The sequence below is a fragment of the Mustelus asterias genome, chromosome 4 (assembly GCF_964213995.1).
Source record: "Mustelus asterias chromosome 4, sMusAst1.hap1.1, whole genome shotgun sequence".
Lineage (NCBI taxonomy): Eukaryota > Metazoa > Chordata > Chondrichthyes > Carcharhiniformes > Triakidae > Mustelus > Mustelus asterias.
The window spans coordinates 51,910,137-51,934,950 of NC_135804.1; the positions used below are offsets into that span (position 1 = coordinate 51,910,137).

Here is a 24,814-nt window from a genome sequence, read left to right on the forward strand (position 1 = left end):
AGCAGAACACTCCTGCTCCAAAGGGGTACCTGTACCCCAATGGCTTGCAGCACCGAGTCGCCATCCTTCCGCTGTCTTCCTTGCTGAAATTCTGTCCCTGTTTGGAACCTGCTGTTCTGTTCCTCTGTGTTTAACTGAACTGGGATATTTTCCTGTCTCTGTCTCCTGTCTGGGACTCTACTTTAGGGATCTCTCCCTGTCCCCTGTCTGGGACTCTACTTTAGGGATCTCTCCCTGTCCCCTGTCTGGGACTCTTCTGCTTGATAGTGCTCTGCTCCTGATTCTAGACCTGAGTTTCTTTGCACCATTCTGTAAAGACGCACTGGGCCCAAAGAAGTCAACAATGTCAAACTGCGTATTTTAACAAAGATTTTGTTTTCTCCATTCTTAAAGTTACAAAGCCAATGCTGAGAGTGGACCGGGCAGACACTAACTTAGTCTTTGCTTGTTCCAAAAATCAAATTAAAATTCCAATTAAATCCAATTTATGGTCCCCACAAGGGAGACAAACAAGATCCAAGCTGACAGGATGAAGCACTGCACCCCATCTGGGGCTTGATCTGACGCTTGATTTTTGCCAGAAGGCATATGTGCAGTCCAAGCCCAGTCTGCACACGGGTAAGAGCTCCGACGTCTATGGGGAGTTGAAGTTCCTGACCACTGATCTTAACACCAAGGTAAGAGTAAACATTGCAGCAGACAACACCAACCCCCTCCACCCTCATTGCCAACTCTGGGGACTATAAGTAAAAATAAAGTTGACAGAAGTGCTAAATTCACAGAGGATCTGGACCCATGAACAGATGCTGGTTTGACAGTGCCAACTTCACTGTTCGTACAAAGCAGTTATCATTTCCTGTGTTCAAAGAGCAGCAGCAGCAACATTTTCACAGTTGGCCGTGTAGAGCAGCCGTGCAAAACCATTGCTGTAAACAGCTTCTCAGATATAACTTCCCTCACAACCTCCCACCTTTCTACTCACTCCTTACAACATCAAATCATCAGCTGGGAAGTACGTTGGGGTGTGTCGAGGATGTGACAAGCTCTACACAAACACAAATTCTTTCTCTCTCTTCGTTCTTCACAGCTCCTCCAGGTGCTTTCTTTCAGACGAGATGTTACACCAAGCCCCATCTGTTCTCTCAGGCCCCACGACATTATTTCAAAGAAGAGTGGTGGAGTTTGCCTGGAGTTCTGGCCAGTATTTATCTCTCAAATAACGCGACTGAAGCGGATTTTCTGTCCTTTATCACTTTGCTGTTTATGGATCTTGCTATGCACAAAAGGGTTGCTGAGTTTTCCACTCTGGCATTGATACAATTTATGGGCAGAATTCTTCCATGCCCCACCGACAGGTTCGATGGTGGGAGTGGGCGGATAATTTGGCAGGAGGTACAAAGACCGTTATACACCAGCGAGAATTTCCCGCAGTGTCTTCCGCTGGGGCACACCTTGGCGGATTGGGAAACCTGCCGGAGGCTGGCGCGAGACTGATTCTCATCCCGCTATTGTGATGCAAATGAAAGCTTGACCAGAATCTTCCACTCCCACTCGCCCGATCCTCCACGATGCCAGCAGGAAAACAAGCCCGTGCAAAACACGGGTATGGAACAATGTAACGGGCAGAAGTCGGAATTCAACTGAAGAATGCCTGGGCTGCCTCTGGAGTTTGGGATTGGGGCTCCCAGCCCCAGAACACTACAGCAATGGGTAGGGGCAGCACCTACCAGTTAACTCTGTTTCTCTGCACAGAGGCTGCCTAACCTGCTAAGTGTTTCCACCTTTTTTCTGATATGCTGTCAGCAGATATGCAATTATGCGGGGTAGAAATTTATTCTTAAACTGACGCCCATATATGCACATTTTACAGTAGGACTGAATAGATGGTGAACAGAAGTGTAAGTCTTGGCTTAATTATCCTCCTTGTCTAACCACAGGGCTTTGTCACCCTGAGTGAGAGTAGCTATTGGAGCAGAGATCAGGGCTCAAACATGGGAACTTCCAGTTCCTTGTGGATGAGGAGCATGCAGTCTTTAACGTTGACATGTCAATGGAATTAGTGGCAAAGTCATAGATTTAGGAAGAAACAATATCAAATGCATTGGGTGGAATTTTCCTGTTTTCGCCAGAGTGGTGCAGCGGGCAGAAGAATGGGGTAGAAGCCCATTAAATTAAAAATAATGCCCTCATGCCAACGTGAATGGATTATGCAACATTGGGCGGTTTATCAGAGTCTGATCATCAGATATGACTTTATTGTAATGGACTTCCCAACATTGAAGGTCGGATTCCTGTTATGTCATTGGTGAGGGTGGACAATTGCAGTGGGAAATCTAACTGGTATAAACTGAGTTTTGGGCCTCTTGCGGTATCTCCTGCTCCCGTCGTTGATCTCGCTTGCTGAAAATGGGAGCACAAACCGCCTCCCTGTGTGTTTTTATTTAAGCATCAGTTCTAAAATGGTGATCTCAAAATGCAAATGTGTAAACATTCAGAGTGAGAAGTTATGTTCTCAGTGTTTACTGGTTAGAAATAGGCATGGAGGGAGGTTGTGGTTTTGTAGATGGGGAAGGCTACAATACAATGTTAGAACAAAGGAGTTTACTCAGGAGAAACTGCGTTACAGTAAACTGGTAGAAATTAATATACCTGTTCTCGCCACCACAAACTGTGACACATATTTTCATGAAAGCTGAGTTTTACAAGATGATAATGGTGAAAAATGTCCCCTTTAACTTAAGGAAAAACAGATTGCTTTGAAAAGGGGGAAGAGTGAATTCCTGATAAATACCTCGGTTTGGAGAAATGCCTATGCGATCTGGTTGCCATAAGGAGAGAAACTCAAATAGAAACTCATTTAGGCATTGGGTGGCAATTTTAACACCTTTCATAGTATCTCATGGAAAAAGGACAGCTGCAGCTGAAATGCAAAAGTAACTATGCTACTGCTGTGGAAAAGCAGGGAGAACTGTTTCGTATTGAAGACCAAGCGGGATGCTTTTAAGAGTTTGGTTTCTGTTCCAAAGAAAGGGAACAGAGCAGCCCTGCTCTTGAAGACTTGAGGAACGGGGAATTATTGAGGTATAGCTTGCTGTTGATAATCCTATCTGGGAAAACATGACTGTCCTTACAGGTTGAAACCTCGATTGGCTAAAATTAAAACAATCCTTGTAACTCATCCATGGGAGACAGCGCCACAGTGATATTGTCGTTGGACTAATAAGCTGGAGACCCAGGGAATGCTCTGGGGACCTGGATTCAAATCCCACCACAGCAGATGGTAAAATTTGAATTTAATAAAAATCTGGAAGTAAGAATCTACTGATGACCATGAAACCATTATTGATTGTTGTAAAAACCCATCTGGTTCACTGATGTCCTTTAGGGAAAGAAATCTGTCGTCCTTACCTGGTCTGGCCTATATGTGACCCCAGACCCACAGCAATGTGGTTGGCTCTTAAATGCCCTCAATGATGGGCTCCAAATGCTGGCCCGGCCAGCGATGCTAACATCCCGTGAATGAATTTTTAAAAAGCCAATTGCAGGTTAATGGTTTACATTACAAGGTTCAAAATAGACAGTGCTAGGGTTAGGGTTAGAAGAATAAATGGGTTTATAAAGCATTCTAAATTCTTAAGAATAGAATTGAAAGGTTAGAATATCAATGACCAAAAAACATTCAAGAAGAGTGAGAATGATGTAGTGACCCAGAGAAGAGAACAAAGAAAGTGTAGGGTGCGCAGAATATGTGTTTCTAATATTTTATATTTTTATTTTTAATAGCTTAGTGTGCTTAGTTTAATAGTGTTAATATTATACTGATAAAAATACTTCAGATACTTGAGCATCTTTATGAATGTAACTTTTGAATTATTGCAAGCAAGAACTCTTCTATTTGAGGGGTAATAAAGCAGCCATAGCTCGGAACTCGGAATTGCTGTATTACAACTAATTTATTTTTAGGAATGCAGTTTCATATTTACAGCAATGGGATTGTTCCATTAGCTCAACCTCCCATCATTTTTATTGGCTGGGGCCCTAAACACATCCAACAATTAAACTGACATTTACAATGCTGAGAATAGGGATTTGGATAACACAGCATCAGATATTACAGGAAATTATCCTCCTCATTATAAACGATCTGGAAGAAGGTGTAACTGGGGTGATCAGTAAGTTTGCGGACGACACGAAAATGGCTGGACTTGCAGATAGTGAGGAGCATTGTCTGAAGTTACAGAAGGATATAGATAGGCTGGAAATTTGGGCAAAGAAATGGCAGATGGAGTTCAATCCTGATAAATGCGAAGTGATGCATTTTGGTAGAACGAACGTAGGGGGGAGCTATACGATAAATGGCAGAACCATAAAGGGTGTAGATACGCAGAGGGACCTGGGTGTGCAAGTCCACAGATCCTTGAAGGTGACGTCACAGGTGGAGAAGGTAGTGAATAAAGCATATGGCATGCTTGCCTTCATAGGATGGGGCATAGAGTATAAAAGTTGGGGTCTGATGTTGCAGTTGTATAGAACGTTGGTTCGGCTGCATTTGGAATACTGCGCCCAGTTCTGGTCGCCACACTACCGGAAGGACGTGGAGGCTTTAGAGAGAGTGCAGAGGAGGTTTACCAGGATGTTGCCTGGTATGGAAGGGCTTAGTTATGAGGAGAGATTGGGTAAAGTGGGGTTGTTCTCACTGGAAAGACGGAGGATGAGGGGTGACCTAATAGAGGTGTATAAAATTATGAAAGGCAAAGATAGGGTGAACGCTGGGAAGCTTTTTCCCAGGTCGGTGGTGATGTTCACGAGGGGTCATAGGTTCAAGGTGGGGGGGGGGGGGTTTAACACGGATATCAGTTACACAGAGGGTGGTGGGGGCCTGGAATGCGCTGCCGGGCAAGGTGGTGGAGGCGGACACACTGGGAACGTTTAAGACTTATCTAGATAGCCACATGAACGGAGTGGGAATGGAGGGATACAAAAGAATGGTCTAGTTTGGACCAGGGAGCGGCGCGGGCTTGGAGGGCTGTGCTGTATTGTTCTTTGTATCATTTTAGTCACAAATTATCCTGGCCAGTAACATTAATATAAACATTCAGCTTTTATTTAATACAGATTTATTCTATCATGAACGGGATATTTTGTAAAGAGTTTTGCATTCACACTCCTCTTTGGGTAATGGTTTGAGAGAAGGGCACCCCATTTAGAATGCTGCTATTTCAGTACATGCTTACTGGTGTGGTATGGCCCAATCACGGGGTGCATCCAGCTTCTGATAGTTTGGCAGCTAAATCCAGAATCCACAGACCTCAGCAACTTCACCCACCCAGTCGTTCTAAAGTAACAGCAACATAACATTTGTTTCACCCATACTGAGATACCAGCTGTCAGTGCCATTTACCACTTCCATGAAACAATAAGCTACAGGTTGTTATGATGACCACTGAGGCCACGGGAGATTGCCAATAGATTTACCCCTGGGCTTTGTGGAGTACGAACTTGGGAAGCAGCTAGTGGGGGTTTTCAAACCTGTAACTTTACCCTGACCAGAGTTATAGGTCCTGAGGTGAAGACTACCTGAATGTAAGCTGTGGGATCTGCCTTTGCCTTTGATTCACAATAAAGGGTGTTGGTGATGGAAACTAGCGTTTGGCTGAATTACTACATTGGTGATGAGGAAGGGACGATGGCTTCGTACCAGATTATTCCCAAATTTGGCAGGGAAGGTGATGCCCAAACAGGAAAACCAAAACAGAAACTATGATTCTGCAAGGACAGAAAGAACTTTTGCAACGGGTGGTCTGGACGTTGGGGAAGATCCCAGATGGTCCATGGAATCATTATGGAGAAAGCAGGATCAGTATCTTACAAGGTCAAAGTTCAGGGTAAAACCCTAAAGACATAGTTAGACCATCTTAGGGTCAGGGAGTCCTTACCTGAGCCTCCCCCATCACCAGCCACGGAGATTGCCGCTGCCAGTACTAATGCTCAGCTTGAAGCTGACTCCGCGTTGGCCCTTCCGGATAGTGAAAATACGATTTGGAGATGAAGGCTGAAGAAGTAGGCCTCTGGGCTGCTTCGGCAACTCTGCGATGCTCCCTCCCAAAAAGAAGGTCCCCTGTTCGGTTTACACCACCTGACCTCCACCTGAGCACCAAAAAGGATAACCTCGCAGTGGAGGTGCTGGGAGAAACATGGCCCTAAGTGGGGAGGGATGTTATGACAACCACAAAAGCCACGGGAAATCATCAATAGATCTCTTCATGGGCATTGTGGAGTATGAGCTGTCTTACTGAGTGAGCAGAGGCTTGCGCAGTGGGAAGCAACCAGTGAAGGTTTTTAAGCCCATAACTTTACCCAGACCGGAGTTGTAGGTCCCAAGGTGAAGATTACCTGACTGTAAGCTGTGGGCAACAACAACATAACACTAAAAGAAAATGCAAACGAAGATGCACAAGGTGCACAGATACTGGTGAATGGATAAGATACAAAGAACAGCAAACGGTGAATATAGAACTACAAAGAAGAAGTATTGAAAGAAACTTGCAAGGGATGATATCTGTTGTAAGATATTAGAATCATAGATTGTGTGTAGTTCGGTTGATCTCACAATGAGGTTGAGTCTTGTATAATTTAACAGTAAGTGTTTATTAACTACTCATAACTAAATACATCTTCAAAGTCTAGCCTTGCACGGGTACTGTCTCCATGGCTTCTGTTAGATTACTAACACACACAGTCTACTATCACGTGACTCTCGATATTCCCCAGTCCCATATTAAGCCTTGCTCTGCCAAACACCCTTATTCTACAATATTAAATCCACACAAAAAAGGTTTACAATTGCATTAGGAAAGAAAGTGTGGTCTCAGGAACAATGTGGGCCTCTTAAAATCTAATTACGGTGATTTTGTCAATGAAAATAAGGAAATGAGGAACATGCTGACGCATACATTGCCAGTATTTATACTAGAGGAAGAGATCAGAGTGTTAGATATCCCAAAGAAACTCCATGCCAGATGAATTGACTGACTTTTCTGAAGAGGTGACTAAAATAGTGGACAGGGCAGTGTCTAGGGATGTTAATTATATGAACTTCTAGAAGGCATTTGATAAGAGACTGTTCACTAGAGTTGATGCTTATGGAATTGATGGGAAATGATTAATATGATTGGGAGGCTGAGTGGGAGGCTGAGCAACAGAAGACAGAGGGTAGCTCAGCGGTAGAATGGGCAGGTACTCTATTTGACAGGATGTGACTAGTGTGTGACCCACATGGATCTGTTCTGGGTACTTTATTATCAACTGAGATGATAGGATAAGGCCACATATCCAAATTTTCGGTTGACACACATTGTAAGCAACATTGTAAGCAATGTAAATGGAGGCGCAACATTACAAAGGGATTTTGATAGGTTAAGTGAATGGGCAAAACTGTGGCAAATAGAACAAATTAGGCAAATGAGAAGTCATCCATTTTGGACCTAAATGGATGGTACCTTCTAAATCATAGAATCATAGAATCCCTACAGCGCAGAAGGAGGCTATTCGGCCCATCGAGTCTGCACCAACCACAATCCCACCCAGGCCCTATCCTCATAACTCCATGCATTTACACTAGCTAGTCCCCCTGACACTAAGAGGCAATTTAGCATGGCCAATCCACCTAACCCGCACATCTTTGGACTGTGGGAAGAAATTGGAGCACCCGGAGGAAACTCACGCAGACACGGGGAGAATGTGCAAACGCCACACAAACAATGGCCCAAGCCGGTGAAAAGTTAGAAATAGTGAAGGTCCAAAGAGACTTGGACATCCAGGGAAACAGTTTATTGGACCCAAGCTGGTGAAAGGTTAGAAATAGTGAAGATCCAAAGAGACTTGGAAATCCAGGGAAACAGTTTATTAAAATGTCTTGGACAGATACAGAAAATAATTTAAAAGGCCAAGGGAATCCTTTATATCTAGAGGATAGAAGACAAAGGGATAGAAGATAAAACTTCAGCTATACAAAGCCCCACCTAGGCATCATCTGGAGGCCAATGAGCAATTGTGGGACACCGCACCCGAGGAAGAGTATATTAATTTTGGAGGGCAGCGTAGATTTACCAGGATGATACCTGGTGACCAAGGGTTACATTTTGAGGAGCAATTGCACAAACTAGGGGACATTCCCTGGAATTTAGAAGGTTAAGGGGTGATTTAACTGAAGTTTGCAAGATGTTAGGGTGACTGGACAGGGCAGATGGAGAGAGGCGGCATCATGGTGGTTAGCACTGCTGTTGCACAGCGCCAGGGACACGGGTTCAATTCCGGCCTTGGGTAACTGTCTGTGTAGTGTTTGCACGTTCTCCCCATGTCTGCGTGAGTTTCCTCTGGGTGCTCTGGTTTCCTCCCACAGTCAAAATATGTGCTGGTTAGATGGATTAGCCATGGTGAATGCATGGAAATAGGGTTTATTTTATTTATTATTGTCACAAGTAGGCTTACATTAACACTGCAATGAAGTTACTGTGAAAATCCCCTAGTCGCCACACTCCAGCAGCTGTTTGGGTATAGAGGGAGAACTTAACATGGCCAGTGCACCTAACCATCAGGTCTTTTGGACTGTGGGAGGAAACCGGAGGAGTGGAGGGGAGATCCTGGGTGGGATGCTCTTTTGGAGAGTCGGTGCAGACTCTCATGGCTGAATGGCCTCTTTCTGCAGTGTTGGAATTCTATGGTTTAAAATTATTACTGCTGGTTGGGAAGTCTAGGACCAGGGGATAGTCTAAAGGCTTGAGACAGATCTTTCAGGAGTGAAATTATGAAACATTTTTATTCAGTGGGTCCTGCTCATTTCTCCTCTATCATGGGGGATATATTTCTGAGTTGCATGCACCAAGCATTACAATGCTCCAATGTGAATAGCCTGCAGTTTGCCACCTTACACGTTTCATAAAGCATGTTAAGTAAAGTGAATATCAGGATAATGTTAATGAACATTTAACTAAGATTCAGTTCTTGGGTAGGCTGTGATCTAGCACATTGTCACATCAAAATCTTGTGACATGGAGTGGTGCGATGGCAGTTGGTGGCTTTTCTACACAGGGAGGGTAACTCAAAAGGTATGACTGTCCCGCCAGATCCCTCCTGTCCCCAACCAACCCTGGTAAGAGGCAACTTTATAGCTGCCTTTTGGTCATGGGTTTGTGTTGGCACACTGATGTGTCAATACCACTTTGCTCATAGGGATGTATCACTCATCAGCCAATCTAGCTTCCACTTGGCACCGCCTCAGTACTGTTCACTTTAAACTGAAGTTGAGGTGTGTGTGAAATGATATGTTTCAGCCAAATCATAATGCAGCACAGATTGGTGTTCTAATGGCTGATACTATTTAAAACATTCTCTCCTCCTTGCTTCTGTATTTTCTTCCAGAATTAGAACTTGCCAGTTATGAGATCATGGGACCAAGTTGGTGAAAAAAGTTCTCTCCAAGAGGTAGATGCTGGGTCAATTGAAATGTTCAAGACTAAGGGGACAAACTCCAAGCTATTGCATGTGGTCTGTTTTTTTAAGTGAAATTTAGAGACACTTTAGTTTTCTTTTTAATCGATGAATAACTTCTTTCAAGATTATTCACCATCTTTCACATCCTCTCCCACCAACAGTTTGCACACAACCATCCTGTGTGTGAAAGGACACTGGGTATCTTGTTTGTAGGTCAGTGAGAATACCACTGTTGACCAATGGCTGAGGGAAGATGTCCCACTTAACTTTTCCTTCTCTACTGAACCAGGTCGACAGAGATTTCATGGTCATCATTAGACTTTTAATTCCAGATTTTTACTGCATTCAAATTTCACCATCCCACTCTGGGTCTCTGGATTACTCATCCAATGAAAATACCACTGCCTCCCTCCATGGGGAAATGCCCGATCTCTGCTTGGAACCTCCCCATAGCTCAGCTGAGGTGAGGGGGAGACTCATCGGCTATTGGTGATACCTTTCCTCTCCAAAGGCAATAAGATACGGTTTCTCTCAGACAGGACACCAAACGACTAGACAGTTAAGACTTACATTTCGAAATTCTCGGAATGGCACAAATTGTACGATGTCTCGCGTGGCTTCTTCCCCAGTGTATGATCGCAGAACTCGATTGTCTCCATCCAGGAACTCCATGGCTGCAAAGTCAGCATTGCCAACCCCTACGATGATAATTGACATGGGGAGTTTGGCTGCTTGCACAATGGCGTGTCTGGTCTCGTCCATGTCGCTGATGACACCATCCGTTATGATCAGAAGGATAAAGTATTGCTGTGAATAAAGGTAGAAAATAAGACTCCTCCTTGGCAATGAGAGCACAATGGCACAATATAAAATTGTACTTGCAGCTAAGTTCTTTGTGAATTAGATGGATCCATAGAGGTGGGCCTGATATTGTCAAACAGGAATCAAGGGTGGTAGTGGATCGTGCAGTTTTGCATTAACTAATCATTTAAATCAAACTTGCTTGGCATTTTGTATTGGCTTAAAATAAAGAAGAAGCTTACTGGTGTGCCAAATATACAAGTATGATGCTGGTGAAAATATTGGAGCAGCAGTGCCTGATTTCAAAAGCTATTGCAAAATCAGGGAAAACCATTCACTACTGTCCAATGAGTAGGGAGATGGTGCTTTCTGATACCCACATTAACAGTACTTCATTATATCTATGAAAGAGAAAAATGTAATTATGTAATAGTGAGAAATATTGCTAAATGAGAATTAAGTGTAATACCTACAGGAAGCAGGCAGTAAAGAAGGCAAATTAAATGTTGGCCTTCTTAGTGAGAGGATTTGAACACAGGAGCAGGGGATGTTTTGCTACAATTGTGTAGGGCATTGGTGAGGCCACATCTGGAATATCGTGTGCAGGTTTTTGGTGTCCTTTTCTGAGGAAGGATGCCCCTGCTATAGAGGGAGTAGAGCAAAGGTTTACCCAGCTGATTCCTGGGATAGCAGGTCTGTCATATGAGGAGAGACTAAGTCAGTTCAGATTATATTCACTGGAGTTTAGAAGAGTGAGAGGGGACCTCATAGAAACTTATAAAATTCTAACAGGGTTAGACAGGATAGATTCAGAAAGAATGTTCCCAATGGTGGGGGAGTCCAGAACTAGGGGTCATAGTTTGAAGATAAGGGGTAAACCTTTTAGAACTGATGTGAGGGGAAATGTTTTCACCCAGAGAGTGGTGAATGTGTGGAATTCACTACCACAGAAAGTAATTGAGGCTAAAATGTCTGATTTCAAGAAATTGGATATAGTTCTTGGGGCTAAAGGGATCAAGGGATATGGGAGGAAGGAGGGATGAGGATATTGAATTCAATGATCAGCCATAATCAAAATGAATGGCGGAGCAGACTCGAAGGGCTGAATGGCCTACTCCTGCTTCTAGTTTCTATGATTCTAACAAATCAATCGCTTGACATGTTTCCACATAAATTGTACATTTGACAAAGTTAAAAGAACCTTTCAAAATAATATTTGAACAGTGCAGAACCCTCATTCTTTTCAGCAGGGTAAGGATTATTATTGTACCACATATCTGTTTCTTTCTGCACAAATAAATATTGATTTGTTCATCTCAGTGGTGAGATACACTTATACCTTTTATTATGTGTGTGCAGGTACAGACAACTGAATCCAGTCTTGTTTGTAAATGTCCTCTCACTTCAATGAATTATTTGAACTTGAGGACTGGCATTGGTTTACCTGCTGGCCTTTTTCAGCTGTGGGGTGGGCAGGGGAATTAAGAATAAAATTGGAAATTCACCAACATTGTAAATCATTCAGATTTCTCCGCGATGACCTACTGGGAAAGGAAGTAATAGTCATATAGTCCCAGGTTCAATTCCCAGCCTCCTGGTCTAGGGAGATGATAAACAAAACTGTGGCCTTTGAACATTAGGATTGGTCACTTGATGGGATACTGGAGGGAGGTAAGCGTCCATGGATCTGTACCCCAGCGAGAACCAATTAACTAAGACGCATAAGAAAGTGGAGGTAGCAATCTATGAAGAGAATCAACAGCAACTGGCATTTTTTGGCTCTTTCCAACAGCATACAATATCCCACAGCACTTCACAGTAAAATATTGATACCAAGCCACATAAAGAGATATTTGAATAAAAGCTGGTTTGAAGAACTGGGTTTTGAGGAGTACTTTAAAGGTGTGTTGGTAGAAAGAAAAAAAGGCTTGCATTCATATCAGTGCCTTTCAGTACCTCAGGCCATTCCAAATTACTTTACATCTAATGAAGTAGTTTAGAAATGTAGTTCTTCCTGTATTGCTGGCAAAGAAGTGGATCGACATAGGGAGAAAATTCCAAAACTAAGGGCTTACAGATTCGAAAGTACACTACCAATGGTGGAGTGAAGAAAATTGGAGATGCATAAGAGTATCCCACAAATACTTTACCGTTCTAAGTAACATACAGCTCTTTTTTGGGACCTGACAATATGCATGGCATTTCCAACTTAAGATCAAAGCATTCATAATCCTCTACCGTTTGCAATATTTATTAGCAGAGGTAGAATTTAAGTAATGTTGAAAAACTCTGCTGTTTGGCACATTTTCACCGGCATTTTTATTAATTATTATGCTTTGAAATTTACTGCTTTGACATCTATATTTTAAAAATTCATTTTAAATGTTGTTTGAAACCTTATCTTCCTGAAATTTAATCATCTGCCCCGAGTGAGAAAAAACTTGAAATGTGCCCCACCACACCTCCCACCCCCACTGACATTCCCCCTGGAGTGATTGGACCAGCCTGAATTAGATGGTTTGGTGAAGAAACTATAGGATGTTCCTGAATGGTTGATCCAACAGGCTGAATGAGCATTTCACATCGCTATCTCCCTTGTGTTCATGTGGCACATTAAAAGCCCAAACTATCTACTGAGTAGATATTTTAAAGAAAAGTTTAAAAAACTCGTAGATCATTCTATTTGTAGAAAAACTGAGCCAGGCAGCTAGTGAAGCTGTTCTTAGACGTAACTGTAGTTGATGACTGCAATGGCAAGGAGCCAAACTCAATTAACATTTGAATACAGTCACTGAGTCTTGCTGTTTTCTGTTTACACAGAACTACCAAATGGAAAGTGCTGAGTCCCATAAGTGATTTTCTAGTCTAAAGGTGTTCTGCTCTTCCTGAAAATAATAGGTTTAGAAGTAAATGACTAAGATGAGCCATCAAAGGCAGGAATATGTGAATATGGAAAATGTATTTATACAAAGGAGCCTCAAAATAACACACCTAAACCTTTCATTTGTTTTTCCTCTGAATTTGATGATGCTGTATTTACTAAACCATATACCGGAGAAGTTCACCAGCTAAGACTCAACAGCAGCAAGGACCTGTGCTTAACCATCCCCAATATTCTTGTTTTGTGCAAAAAATATTCTGATATCTAATAAAACTAGAAAATTCTGAAAATACTCAGCAGGTCAGGCAACTTCTGTGGAGAGAAAGACAGAGCCAGCATTTCAGTCGATGAGCTTTCATCAGAACTTGTTGTGCTAAGTTCTAAGTTGGTTGCTTAAGTCACCTTGTTGCTAGTGTTTGACAGGAATCATCCATCCATCCATCTACCCTCAGCGGCAACACAAAATATTATTAAACATTTTTGAGATGTGACGAGGTGAATTTTAAAAAATTCATTCACGGGATGTAGGCGTTGCTGACTAAGCCAGCATTTATTGCCCATCTCTAATAGCCCTTTGCAAGGTGGTGCTAAGCTGCCTTCTTAAAAGGGAAGCCTTCCTTTTTAATTTCTTCCAGAAGTATTTATGATATGGACTAGGTTAGATTCATCATCCAGGTAAATTTGCCCTGGGAAAGTGGTGGTGGACCTTCTCCTTAAACCATTTCTGTGATGTTGCTCTTATAAGGGGTGATTTTGAGCTCGCACTCTCCATCTGCGGGAGTGCCAGCAAGCGCCAAAATCCAGAAAGTGCAATTCGTGCTGGTGAGTTTCCGAGTTCCAATCTTCCCGGCCCCTCATCAGTGGAGTAGCGTGAAACACGATGCGGGACTGCAGAAAGCTCATTTTAATACATTAGCATGTCATTAGCTAGCACTCTCTCTGGGACTTCCCCCATAGCGGATATTTGGTGTGCAGTCACGCCAATGCCATTTACAAGAGCTCTACATAAGCGTGAATTTGGCGCCTTCACCTCTGAGGGGGGGGGGCGGGCGGGGTTCATAAGTGAGCACTCAAGCAGCCAGCACTCTCCGGGGTGTTCACTGCTCAGGGGGCACTGGAGAGGACGTGGGCGACACAGGTAAGTGACATTCAGGGCAAGGGTGGGGGTCCCACAATCGCCATATTGAGGGGCAGGTTTCACAGGGGTTACTTGCAGGCCTTGCCTTCCCTTCATTTCAGGGCACTCCTTGCTCTAAAGGAGCTGTGAGGCTGGTGTGCAGGCAGCGCTTCCTGTTTCCTCCTTCCTGGGTTCCTGTCCATATTGCAGCTGAGGGAGAGTCTTTCCCCAGTGGGAGTTGGCCAGAGGGTGGGAGGGTTTGAAAACAAAAGGCTCAGCATGGAGTAGGGGAGGGACTGTGAGTTGCCCAGGTGGGGTCCCATGAGAGGGTGAATTTTCAGGGCAGAGTGGGGGAATCAGGAATGGGCTGTGTCTCCCCTCATGCAGCCTGAAGAGCCTTGCACTCGGGGAAGGATGACTGCGGTTTGATTGGAACCCACACTCAGGCAGCGGTGTGAGGACAAAGAGGAGATACTGCCCACAAGGCCAAAACCAATTGTCAAGGGTGCTTGCGTGTAACGATACATCTCCAGGTTGCTCAGCTCTTCACCTCTTGTGACCTGGCAGAAACAGGGTGACCTCTAGGAATGAGCTGGATATGTTAATTGCTGGCCTCGCATGATTCAGCTGTGTCTCATCTGCCACAAGAGACAGACACTTGTTTGAATAGCCAGCCCAGCCTCCCCTTACTTGTGGTTATGCCATTAAATAGTGTGCAGCCAAAAAGCACTGCTGTTTAGTAGAGGCCAACTGTTAACCCTTCACAAGCCTATGTCCCAAACATTGAGCTGACATTCCCAGTAAGACTGCAACAACACACAGATAACACTGATGTGCCCCCCATGCAAAGTATCATGCTGATGTCTGTCATTATGCAACTTAATCAAGGTCACATAAATTATTACTAATGAGGCATAAGAAACAGTTCGAAAACATGCTGGCACTGTCGGGAAACACTCTGTAAGATGTTGCCCAGAGTTAACATTCCGAGTCTGAATGACTCTTCTACAGAAGGTACCAATGTCTATAGTTCTGTAGATGGGTCATGTGCATTTGAAGTGTTAACTGTGGCCGAAATTCTCTGGCCATTCATGCTGGCGGGATTCTCCAGTCCCGCTAGCAGCGCACCCCCACCCATGGGTTCCGTGCGGCAGGGGTGATATCAATGGGGAATCCCCTTGACAACGGCGGGACCAGAGAATCCCACTGCCAGCGAACAGCAGGCCGCCTTCCACTGCCGGGAAACAGGCGGCTGGGAGACTGGAGAATCACGCCCTGTGTTTCTCTCTCCAGTTTCTGCTCGATTTGCTGAGTTTATCCAGCATTTTCTGTTTTTATTACGCACTACTAGGGTTATTCCCTAGCCCTGGGAAACATTGATGATATTTTTAGTCAGAAAGGAATGAATGTTGCTGTTTGTAGAGACAGTAAAATATGAACAGAATATGTAATGATTATTTAACAAAAAAAACAGGCTTCAGAAAATAGGAAAAACGATTTAATTATATGAATTGATTTGGGGGTTGTGTTTGTTTTACATAGTGGACATGGTGAAGGCTGATTGCAATTCACATCAGATGCATGAACTACAAACCCTGTTCTCTCAGTTGGAAATGCATGAAATTCCGTATTTTAATGAAGGTAAAATGAGGGATGGCTGAATGGAGAGATCAAATACAACCATGACATAGCTGCTTAATAATTCAGTATTTTAAGATAGGGACTGCATTTCCCTCAGTATTTTATGCGGCTTCTTTATTTTTAGAACAATCCTGGGCCTATCATTAGATGACAACTTGTTTAAAAGAAGTAGTCGTATCAGTGTTAACATGGAACCTGTAGTCATAACAATAGCAATGGAAGATTCTGAAATATGTATTCTTTTATTTGTCTGATACTTTACTTGCACTGCAGCATTGATGGCTTCTCAAGGAACTGCAATAACTGGATCGGCTATTTCCCCCTCATCCATCTACTCATGGTTTATCTACCCTCCAACCCTTCACATGTATAAAAATAGACAAATATAAAAATCCTCAAATTTTCAACTAAACTAAGATGGGAATACTTCCAAATAAACAGTCCCTTGCCAGAACTATACCGTCAAGTGAATGACATGATCCTTTGGCCAAGAACTTCTCAATAACTTCTGCAAATCACTCACTTGACTAATTGACTTGTTCCATATGAAGGAGCGTTGAAAGCATCAATTGCCTACTTAAGGGCTTCAATTGGGACAGGCGACCCACCCAATACTTTCCTGGCGCCTAGAAATTGTGGAAAAGGCGGGGCGGGTGTACGGGTGGTGGGTACACCGTCGATGGCATGCCGCCCTCACCCACCTCCCTTTCTGCATGTGGGTGTCCCGTAAAGTTCAGCCCTTAATGCTGGCACTGCACTGGCTGCTATTGTCTAGATAAACAATTGGATGGTTCTATTTTGAAGAAAAGCCAGGGAGTTATCCCCGGTGTCCTGGCTAATGTTAATCCTGATGTGGAGATGCCGGCGTTGGACTGGGGTAAACACAGTAAGAAGTTTAACAACACCAGGTTAAAGTCCAACAGGTTTATTTGGTAGCAAAAGCCACACAAGCTTTCGAGGCTCTAAGCCCCTTCTTCAGGTGAGTGGGAATTCTGTTCACAAACAGAATTTATAAAGACACAGACTCAATTTACATGAATAATGGTTGGAATGCGAATACTTACAACTAATCCAGTCTTTAAGAAACAAAACAATGGGAGTGGAGAGAGCATCAAGACAGGCTAAAAAGATGTGTATTGTCTCCAGACAAGACAGCCAGTGAAACTCTGCAGGTCCACGCAACTGTGGGAGTTACAAATATTGTGACATGAACCCAATATCCCGGTTGAGGCCGTCCTTGTGTGTGCGGAACTTGGCTATCAGTTTCTGCTCAGCGACTCTGCGCTGTCGTGTGTCGCGAAGGCCGCCTTGGAGAACGCTTACCCGAATATCAGAGGCCGAATGCCCGTGACCGCTGAAGTGCTCCCCAACAGGAAGAGAACAGTCTTGCCTGGTGATTGTCGAGCGGTGTTCATTCATCCGTTGTCGCAGCGTCTGCATAGTTTCCCCAATGTACCATGTACATTGTACAATGTACAATGTTCACTGGCTGTCTTGTCTGGAGACAATACACATCTTTTTAGCCTGTCTTGATGCTCTCTCCACTCCCATTGTTTTGTTTCTTAAAGACTGATTAGTTGTAAGTATTCGCATTCCAACCATTATTCATGTAAATTGAGTCTGTGTCTTTATAAATTCTGTTTGTGAACAGAATTCCCACTCACCTGAAGAAGGGGCTTAGAGCCTCGAAAGCTTGTGTGGCTTTTGCTACCAAATAAACCTGTTGGACTTTAATCTGGTGTTGTTAAACTTCTTATAATGTTAATCCCTCAACCAACATCATGATAACATTAAGTTAAAAGCAAAATACTGCGGATGCTGAAATCTGAAACAAAAACAGAAAATGCTGGAAAATCTCAGCAGGTCTGATAGCCTCTGTGGAGAGAGAACAGAGCTAATGTTTCAGTGAGCTCTGTTCTCTCTCCGCTGATGCACCTCCCCATTTTGAAACCTGTGCAGTGGGAGCGGCAGCTTGTGGGAGCTTACACGTGCAAATTGGCTGCTGTGTTTCCTACATTTCATCGGCTGTAAAGCATTTTGGAATGTCTTTGAAGCCATGGAAAGGCTCGATATAGAAATGCAAGTCTGTCTATGCTTTCTAGAGCTTCAACAGCAGAAGCACTCCTTAATTCCATTCTAATTACTTAGAACAGCTCATTCATCAAAGGTCCATCTGTCTTTTAGGTCAGCCTGACTCTGACTCAGAAATATGCAGATTCCGTTTCCCACTCACGTTCTGATACCCAGAGCCAAACAATTTGCCCATTGACTGCATTTACTCCCCAGGGAGGTGATGCTAAGTAAACACAGGCAATTACTTCATTTAGATCAGTAAGATTGGGATTGAATCTGATACCTTGTGTAAGCGGAGTAATTGGCAGGTCCAGGGAGGAAATCAAACAACCTTTCCGCAGTCATTAATCACAATCAGATTAATCACATTGTCCTGCAGGGATTCCGTGTGGTCAGTGCACGTGTCCAATCATTAACTGGCAAATAGGTCTTTGTACTTAACACTCTCTAAACACAGTGCTCTCACTGGAGTTCTCTCACTGGAGCACTGTAATAGTCATGATGTGGAGATGCCGGCGTTGGACTGGGGTAAGCACAGTAAGAAGTCTCACAACACCAGGTTAAAGTCCAACAGGTTTATTTGGTAGCAAATACCATAAGCTTTCGGAGCACTGCTCCTTCGTCAGATGGAGTGGTCTCTGTTCTCAAACAGGGCACAGACATCAAATTACAGAATACTGATTAGAATAGACTGAATCAGTATTCTGTAATTTGATTTCTGTGTCTGTGCCCTGTTTGAGAACAGAGACCACTCCATCTGACGAAGGAGCAGTGCTCCGAAAGCTTATGGTATTTGCTACCAAATAAACCTGTTGGACTTTAACCTGGTGTTGTGAGACTTCTTACTGCACTGTAATAGTGACAGTGGTGTCGATGGATAATGATAGTGCCCAGCAGCAGCTGTAACTGAATACTAAACTCAACTCTTAAGCATTCATCACTCACCACTGAAGTTAATCTTAAGAGATTCCACTTTTACATTTTATGTTTTTCCCTAGGATATGCATTGTTGCCTCACACCTTAAGCACCAGGTTGTGAAATGTGCCTCATGCTAACACAGCTGTTATTCAGGGAGGAGGAAGATTTAAGTGGATTTGGTTTTCAAATAAGGAATTAGGGAGCAACTTATTTACCCGGAGAGTGCTCAGAATGTGGAACTTACTGCCATTAAGTGCAATGGAGTATAGACATACTTAAAGGGAAGCTGGATAAACAGAAAAGGTGGAAAAGAATGGAAGGATATGCTAATAAGTTCAGATGAAGAAGGGCAGGAGGAGGCTCATGTGGAGGGTAAACATCTGGCGCAGGTCAGTTAGACTAAATTACTATTTCTGTGCTGCAAATTCTTCCTGAGGGAAAGTGCTAACCATCCATTTGGTAAACCCGATAATACACATCAGAATTAGAGAGGCAGATTTGCATCGTGCTAATCACTGGCAGAGTCATGGAAGTGTCAGCCCAGAAGTAAACACTGCACACAATAACAACTTGCATTCATATAGCATCTTTAGTAGTAAAATGTTTCAAGGTGCTTCGCAAGGGTGTTAACAGACAAAATAAATTGACATTGAAAAAGTACAAGAAATATACCAAGGGCTCCAGTAGATGTAAACCACAGGAGAATATCACTCCCTTATTTGTGTTGTGCATATATTGGGACATTCTTTCCCCCTTCCTTATTGCTGTCTCCTTCTCACTGACAGCTGCTGCCTTCTAGTATCTCACCCTAGTAAGGCCATTCTTCATGTGTGAGTTTGCAGTGAGTAACACAGCTGAATGCACCTATTATCCTATCCAACATTCCCAGGTACATTCCCAGGTGTAGATAGACCACGGGACAGTGACTGGGGTCAGGAGTTTCAGTTTAATTTTCCCCTCCCTGGACTGAGGAAGGTGGGGTGGGAGGCAGTGTTGGGGGCCTAGGGGTGGAATTTGCAATCAGTCCAGGTGGGATCAGCTAACTCAATACAGAGTGAATGTGGGAACCTGATGATTTGCAATGACTACACTTGGTAAACTGGCACATTTTAAGCAGCCAGATTCTCAGCATTGAGACTGTGTGAGATTGAGAGAACTGTGGACAAATTTGACGTTGGCAGCAGACAACATTTTTTTTAATGTTGAGAGTCTTGCGCATTAAAGCACCTCCTTCTAGAGGCCAGCAAATAACTCAAAACTTCTACTCTGGATTGGTTGTGGGGTGGGTGGTGATCCGGTGGCGGGAGTTGGTGGAGTGGGGGAAAGGCAGCATGAATAAGAAGTGAGGTCACTCCTGTGTTTCTTGAAATGTTAATAAAAGTCTCAAAGGCCACACACTTCCTCACAAGGGAAAAGTGGAAAGGGAATTGTGACCTTGTACAATTTTTTATCTGGAGTATTTTTCTGCAGCATAGCAAGAGGAAATAATTAATAAACGCAAAGAATTTTCACTGCCCATGGGGCACCTTGCAACTCTGTTCTTAACTCCACACTGACAGGAAAAAATAATCCTTTTATGCTGGAGAGGACTGGTTCAATCGTGTAACGTCTCCACAAAGGCCATTGTCTTGGAAACGCTCTCAAGATTACGGTTTAGACACAGTGGGGTGAATGACCTTCTTCTGCACTGTAACAATTCGGTGATTTTGTGAATTTCAATAGGTCACTATTGCACACCTTCTCAAGGGCAATTAGGGATGGACAATAAATGCTAACCTAGCCAGCAAGACACACACATTCCGTGAAAGAATAAAAAATACTTTAACTAGACAAGTACAGAGAGGCCTTAGTAGCAGGATGACTAACAGCGTCAGCAACAGGAATGATCACGTAATGCATGCACAGTAGAAAGGGAGGAAAAGAGTCTCTTATTGCTGACACTAACAGAAAGATAAATGGTAGGGGAGGCAGTAAAGAGCCGGAGGGATTTTTTCCCTAATGTTAGTGTTCCATTTTTTGCTGAATTTTCTTGGCAACAAAGTACAGCCCACTGATATTAAAAAGGCCATTCAGCTCTACCTTGCATAGAAACCTACAAGGCAGAATTTTCCCATCCCACCCACCACAGGAATTGTAGCGGGCGGGTCACGGACCAAGCAAAGGTCCATTGTCCTCGGGTGAGATTTTCCGGTCTTGGGGCAAGGGCAGCCAGAAAATCCCACCCATCATTATATTGAACTGCCTTCTGAATGACTCCAGAGCTTTTGGTTCTGCTACTGCCCTGAAAATCATTCCAGCTTTTAATCACTCTGTGTTTGGGGACATTTTTCCTAACATCAGTCTTGAACTTGCCTATTATCAAGCTTCTACCTACGTCTCCTTGCCTTGCAATAAGGGTTTAACTCAAAATAATCCTACAGATGAAGATTTCCCATTGCCGGTCAGTACCTTATATACTCTTGTAACATCTCCTCTCACCTATCCCCTGCCTAGGCTGAAAACATCAGGTTTTTCCTCTGAACTCAGTTTTTTGACAAAAGTGGCAAGTAACATTCATGCCATGCAAGTGCCAGGCAATGACCATCACTAATAAGAGAATTTAACCATTGTCCCTTGACATTCAATGGCATTACCATCACTGAATCCCCCACTATCAACATCCTGGAGGTTACAATTGACTGGAAACTGTACTGAACTAGCCATATAAATACTACAAGAGAAGTTCAGAGGCTAGGAATCCTGTGGCAAGTAATTCACCTCCTGACTCCCCAAAGCCTGTCCGCCACCTACAAGGCACAAATCAGGATTGTGATGGAATACTCCCCACTTGCCTGGATGGATGCTGCACTAAAAACACACAAGAAGCTTAACACCATCCAGGACAAAGGGTCATCAAAGCTATCATTCACATCATTGTACTGTCATTGCCCTGTCACGAGGGAAGGGAACCTCCCCCTATCGACCCTCCCCTGCAATGCATAGTGAATGAAGTCATTTGTATCCCTCTCTCCCTTAACTCTGACTGAGATCAATAAACTCAATGTACGTCAGGGGCTGAAGTGTGGTCGGTCCTCTCTGATCATTTAATTTCTTTTAAAATGACCTTTCACTTTTTGTAAAATGATAACCCGGGTAGGATTTGGGTAAGGGGAATATAAATTATGATGGGTATGACAATTCCAAGTGAAAAAGTGCTTCCTGATTTCACTCCTGAATGAATTAGCTCTAATTGGAATGTTGCACAAATGTCCCATCAGAGGAAATCGCTTCTCTGTAACTACTCATATATTCTGAAACACCTCAATCCAATCACCAAGCCCTCCTTCCGGTATTTCCCGGCCTTGCTGCACTACTTGAGCAGTGCAAGGGACCGGGAAAATCACGCCTAACGTTTCGATCTGTATGACTCTTCTTCAGAGCTAAGAGATTTCCAGCATTTGCAGTATTTTGCTCTTATTTATCAATTGTCACATTCTCCAATTTCTATACCAACTCTCTATCTCCTGCCTCTCAATTAATTAGTAAGCGTGTCACAAGACTACCTCAGATTATAACTTCTCCCATGTTTTCTAATAAACTGTTGTGTGGAATATTATCATTCGCCCTCTGGAAATAAATCCATATAGGTGTCATCCATAAACATTCCCCCATCCACCTTGTTAGTTATCACCTCAAAACATTTAGCACAACTAGTCAGGTATGATCTATTCTTCACAAATGTTCAGTCACTCTGGTAGCTTCTAGCTTTCTGGGCAAGCAACACCTTGAATTTAAGTTTCTCATTCTTGTTTTCAAACCCCTCGAAGGTCTTCTCCACTCTATCTCTGTAATCACCTCCAAGCCCACCACCCTCCGCGATATCTATGCTCCTCTAATTCTGGCCTCTTGTGCATCCCAAATCATAAGTACTCCATCATTGGTCTTCAGTTCCCTCGGTCCCAGGTTCTGTAATTCCTTCCTATCCCCTTCCACCTCTTCCTCAGGACATTTTATGATGTGAAAGGTGCTACATAAATATGTTATTGTTGTTTCCTATAACTGACAGTTCCTGGTTTCTCCATCTACTATTAAACAATACATTGTTATTTTGCATAGGAGTGCAGCAAATGATGGTGATATAACATGACTGCTGCCGGCTGCACAACATTCATAAAAGAAAGCTCTCAGACTGCATGGAAACATCTAGATTTCATTATTAGGCAAATCTATCAAAACTTTTGAAAAAGTCTCATTTTAGGTCTGTCATTACCATCTAACCATATTTTTAAAAGACAGCAGTTATTAAATTTTGCTGTTCTATGATATTAGACAAACCCATTAAAGGCATACTGATAAATCATGCCCTTTGACAAGCGCTGTTTAAAAAGCTTGCATATAATGTACAAGCATTGTTTGTAGATACATCATTAATATAAAACCCTTTCAAGGTAGAAACTATCGAGAACTTGTGGTGCAGTGGGTAGCATTGCTGCCTCTGAGCCAGAAGTTTCAGGTTTGAGCCCCACTCGGGGTTTGGATAGTAAAGGAAGGTGCGTTCATAATGTGGCCAAACAGAATCATAGAATCAGAATCCCTACATTGCAGAAGCAGGCCATTTGGCCCATTGAGCCTGCACCGACAACAATCCCACCCAGGTAAAAGCAAAATACTGCAGATGCTGGAATCTGAAACAAAAACAGAAAATCCTGGAAATCTCAGCAGGTCTGACAGCTTCTGTGGGGAGAGAATAGAGCAACATTTCGAGTCGAGATGACCCTTTGTCAGAGCTGAGAGCAAAGAAATCAACAGAGTTTTATACTATAAAGATGGTGGGGGGGGGGGGGAGGTGGTGTGGGTGGAATGAGACAAAGGGAATGTAAATGAGGATATAGCAGGCTGAGAAGGTGCTAAAAAAGTGTCCATTAAGTGATCAGAATGTGTGAATGGCAGAACAGGGGTGTGGATTATTAAAGGACTGCCTCAGGAATGTGGCAGTTGCCCTGTAAATGGCCAGGGGCAGGGGTGGGGGGGGTGGTGGTGGTGGTGATGGGCAAGAAGGAGAGCTGGGATGAAAAGTGGAAATATGAAGGTGAGAAAGAAGGATGATAAAATGGATGAATAGGATGAAACAAAATGAAATAAAATGAATGGAAAAGGGGTGAAGGTGGAGGAGAGAGTTCATCCTATGAAGTTGTTGATCTTAATATTCAAGGCAGAAGGCTGTAAAGTGCCCAATCAGAGGTGCTGTTCCTCCAGTTCCTCCTTAATGAGTACTTTGCATCGGTATTCACAAAGGAGAGGGACACGTCTATTGATGGTGTCTTGGAGGGGTGTGTAAACCCTTTAGAACAAGTCATCATTATGAGGGAGGAAGTGTTAGGTGAAAAGCATTAAGGTAGACAAATCCCAAGAGCCAGATGGCATCTATCTCAGGTTACTGAGGGAGACAAGAGATGAAATTGCTGGGCCTCTAACAGAAATCTTTGTTTCTTCGTTGACTACTAGTGAGGTACCAAAGGATTGGAGGATACCAATGTTGTCCCGTTATTTAAGAAGGGTAGGAAGGATAACCCAGGTGATTATAGGCCAGTGAGCTTGACATCAGTGATAGTGAAACTGTTGGGGAAGATTCTTAGGAATAGGATCTATACACATTTGGAACTGAATGGTCTTGTTAGCGACAGACAGCATGGTTTTGTACGTGGGAGGTCATGCCTCACTAATTGAGTTTTTTGAGGAGGTGACAAAAATGATTGACGAAGGAAGGGCTGTGGATGTTGTCTATATGGGCTTAGTAAGGCATTTGACAAAGTCCCTCATGGCAGGCTGGTGCAAAAAATTAAATCTCACGGGATCAGTGGTGTATTAGCTAAATGATTCAGAACTGGCTTGGCCACAGAAGACAGAGGGT

At 43.3% G+C, this 24,814-nt stretch overlaps 1 protein-coding gene across 2 annotated transcripts in view; it reads right to left on the reverse strand.

Annotated features, from left to right (window-relative positions):
* Nucleotides 1-24,814, reverse strand: part of cpne2 (copine II) — a 242,180-nt gene that overhangs the window by 11,658 nt on the left and 205,708 nt on the right. For both annotated transcript variants that reach the window (XM_078211019.1, XM_078211020.1), the window contains exon 15: nt 10,063-10,299. In XM_078211019.1, the coding sequence (XP_078067145.1) occupies nt 10,063-10,299 (237 nt within the window). The remainder of the gene's footprint in view (nt 1-10,062; nt 10,300-24,814) is intronic.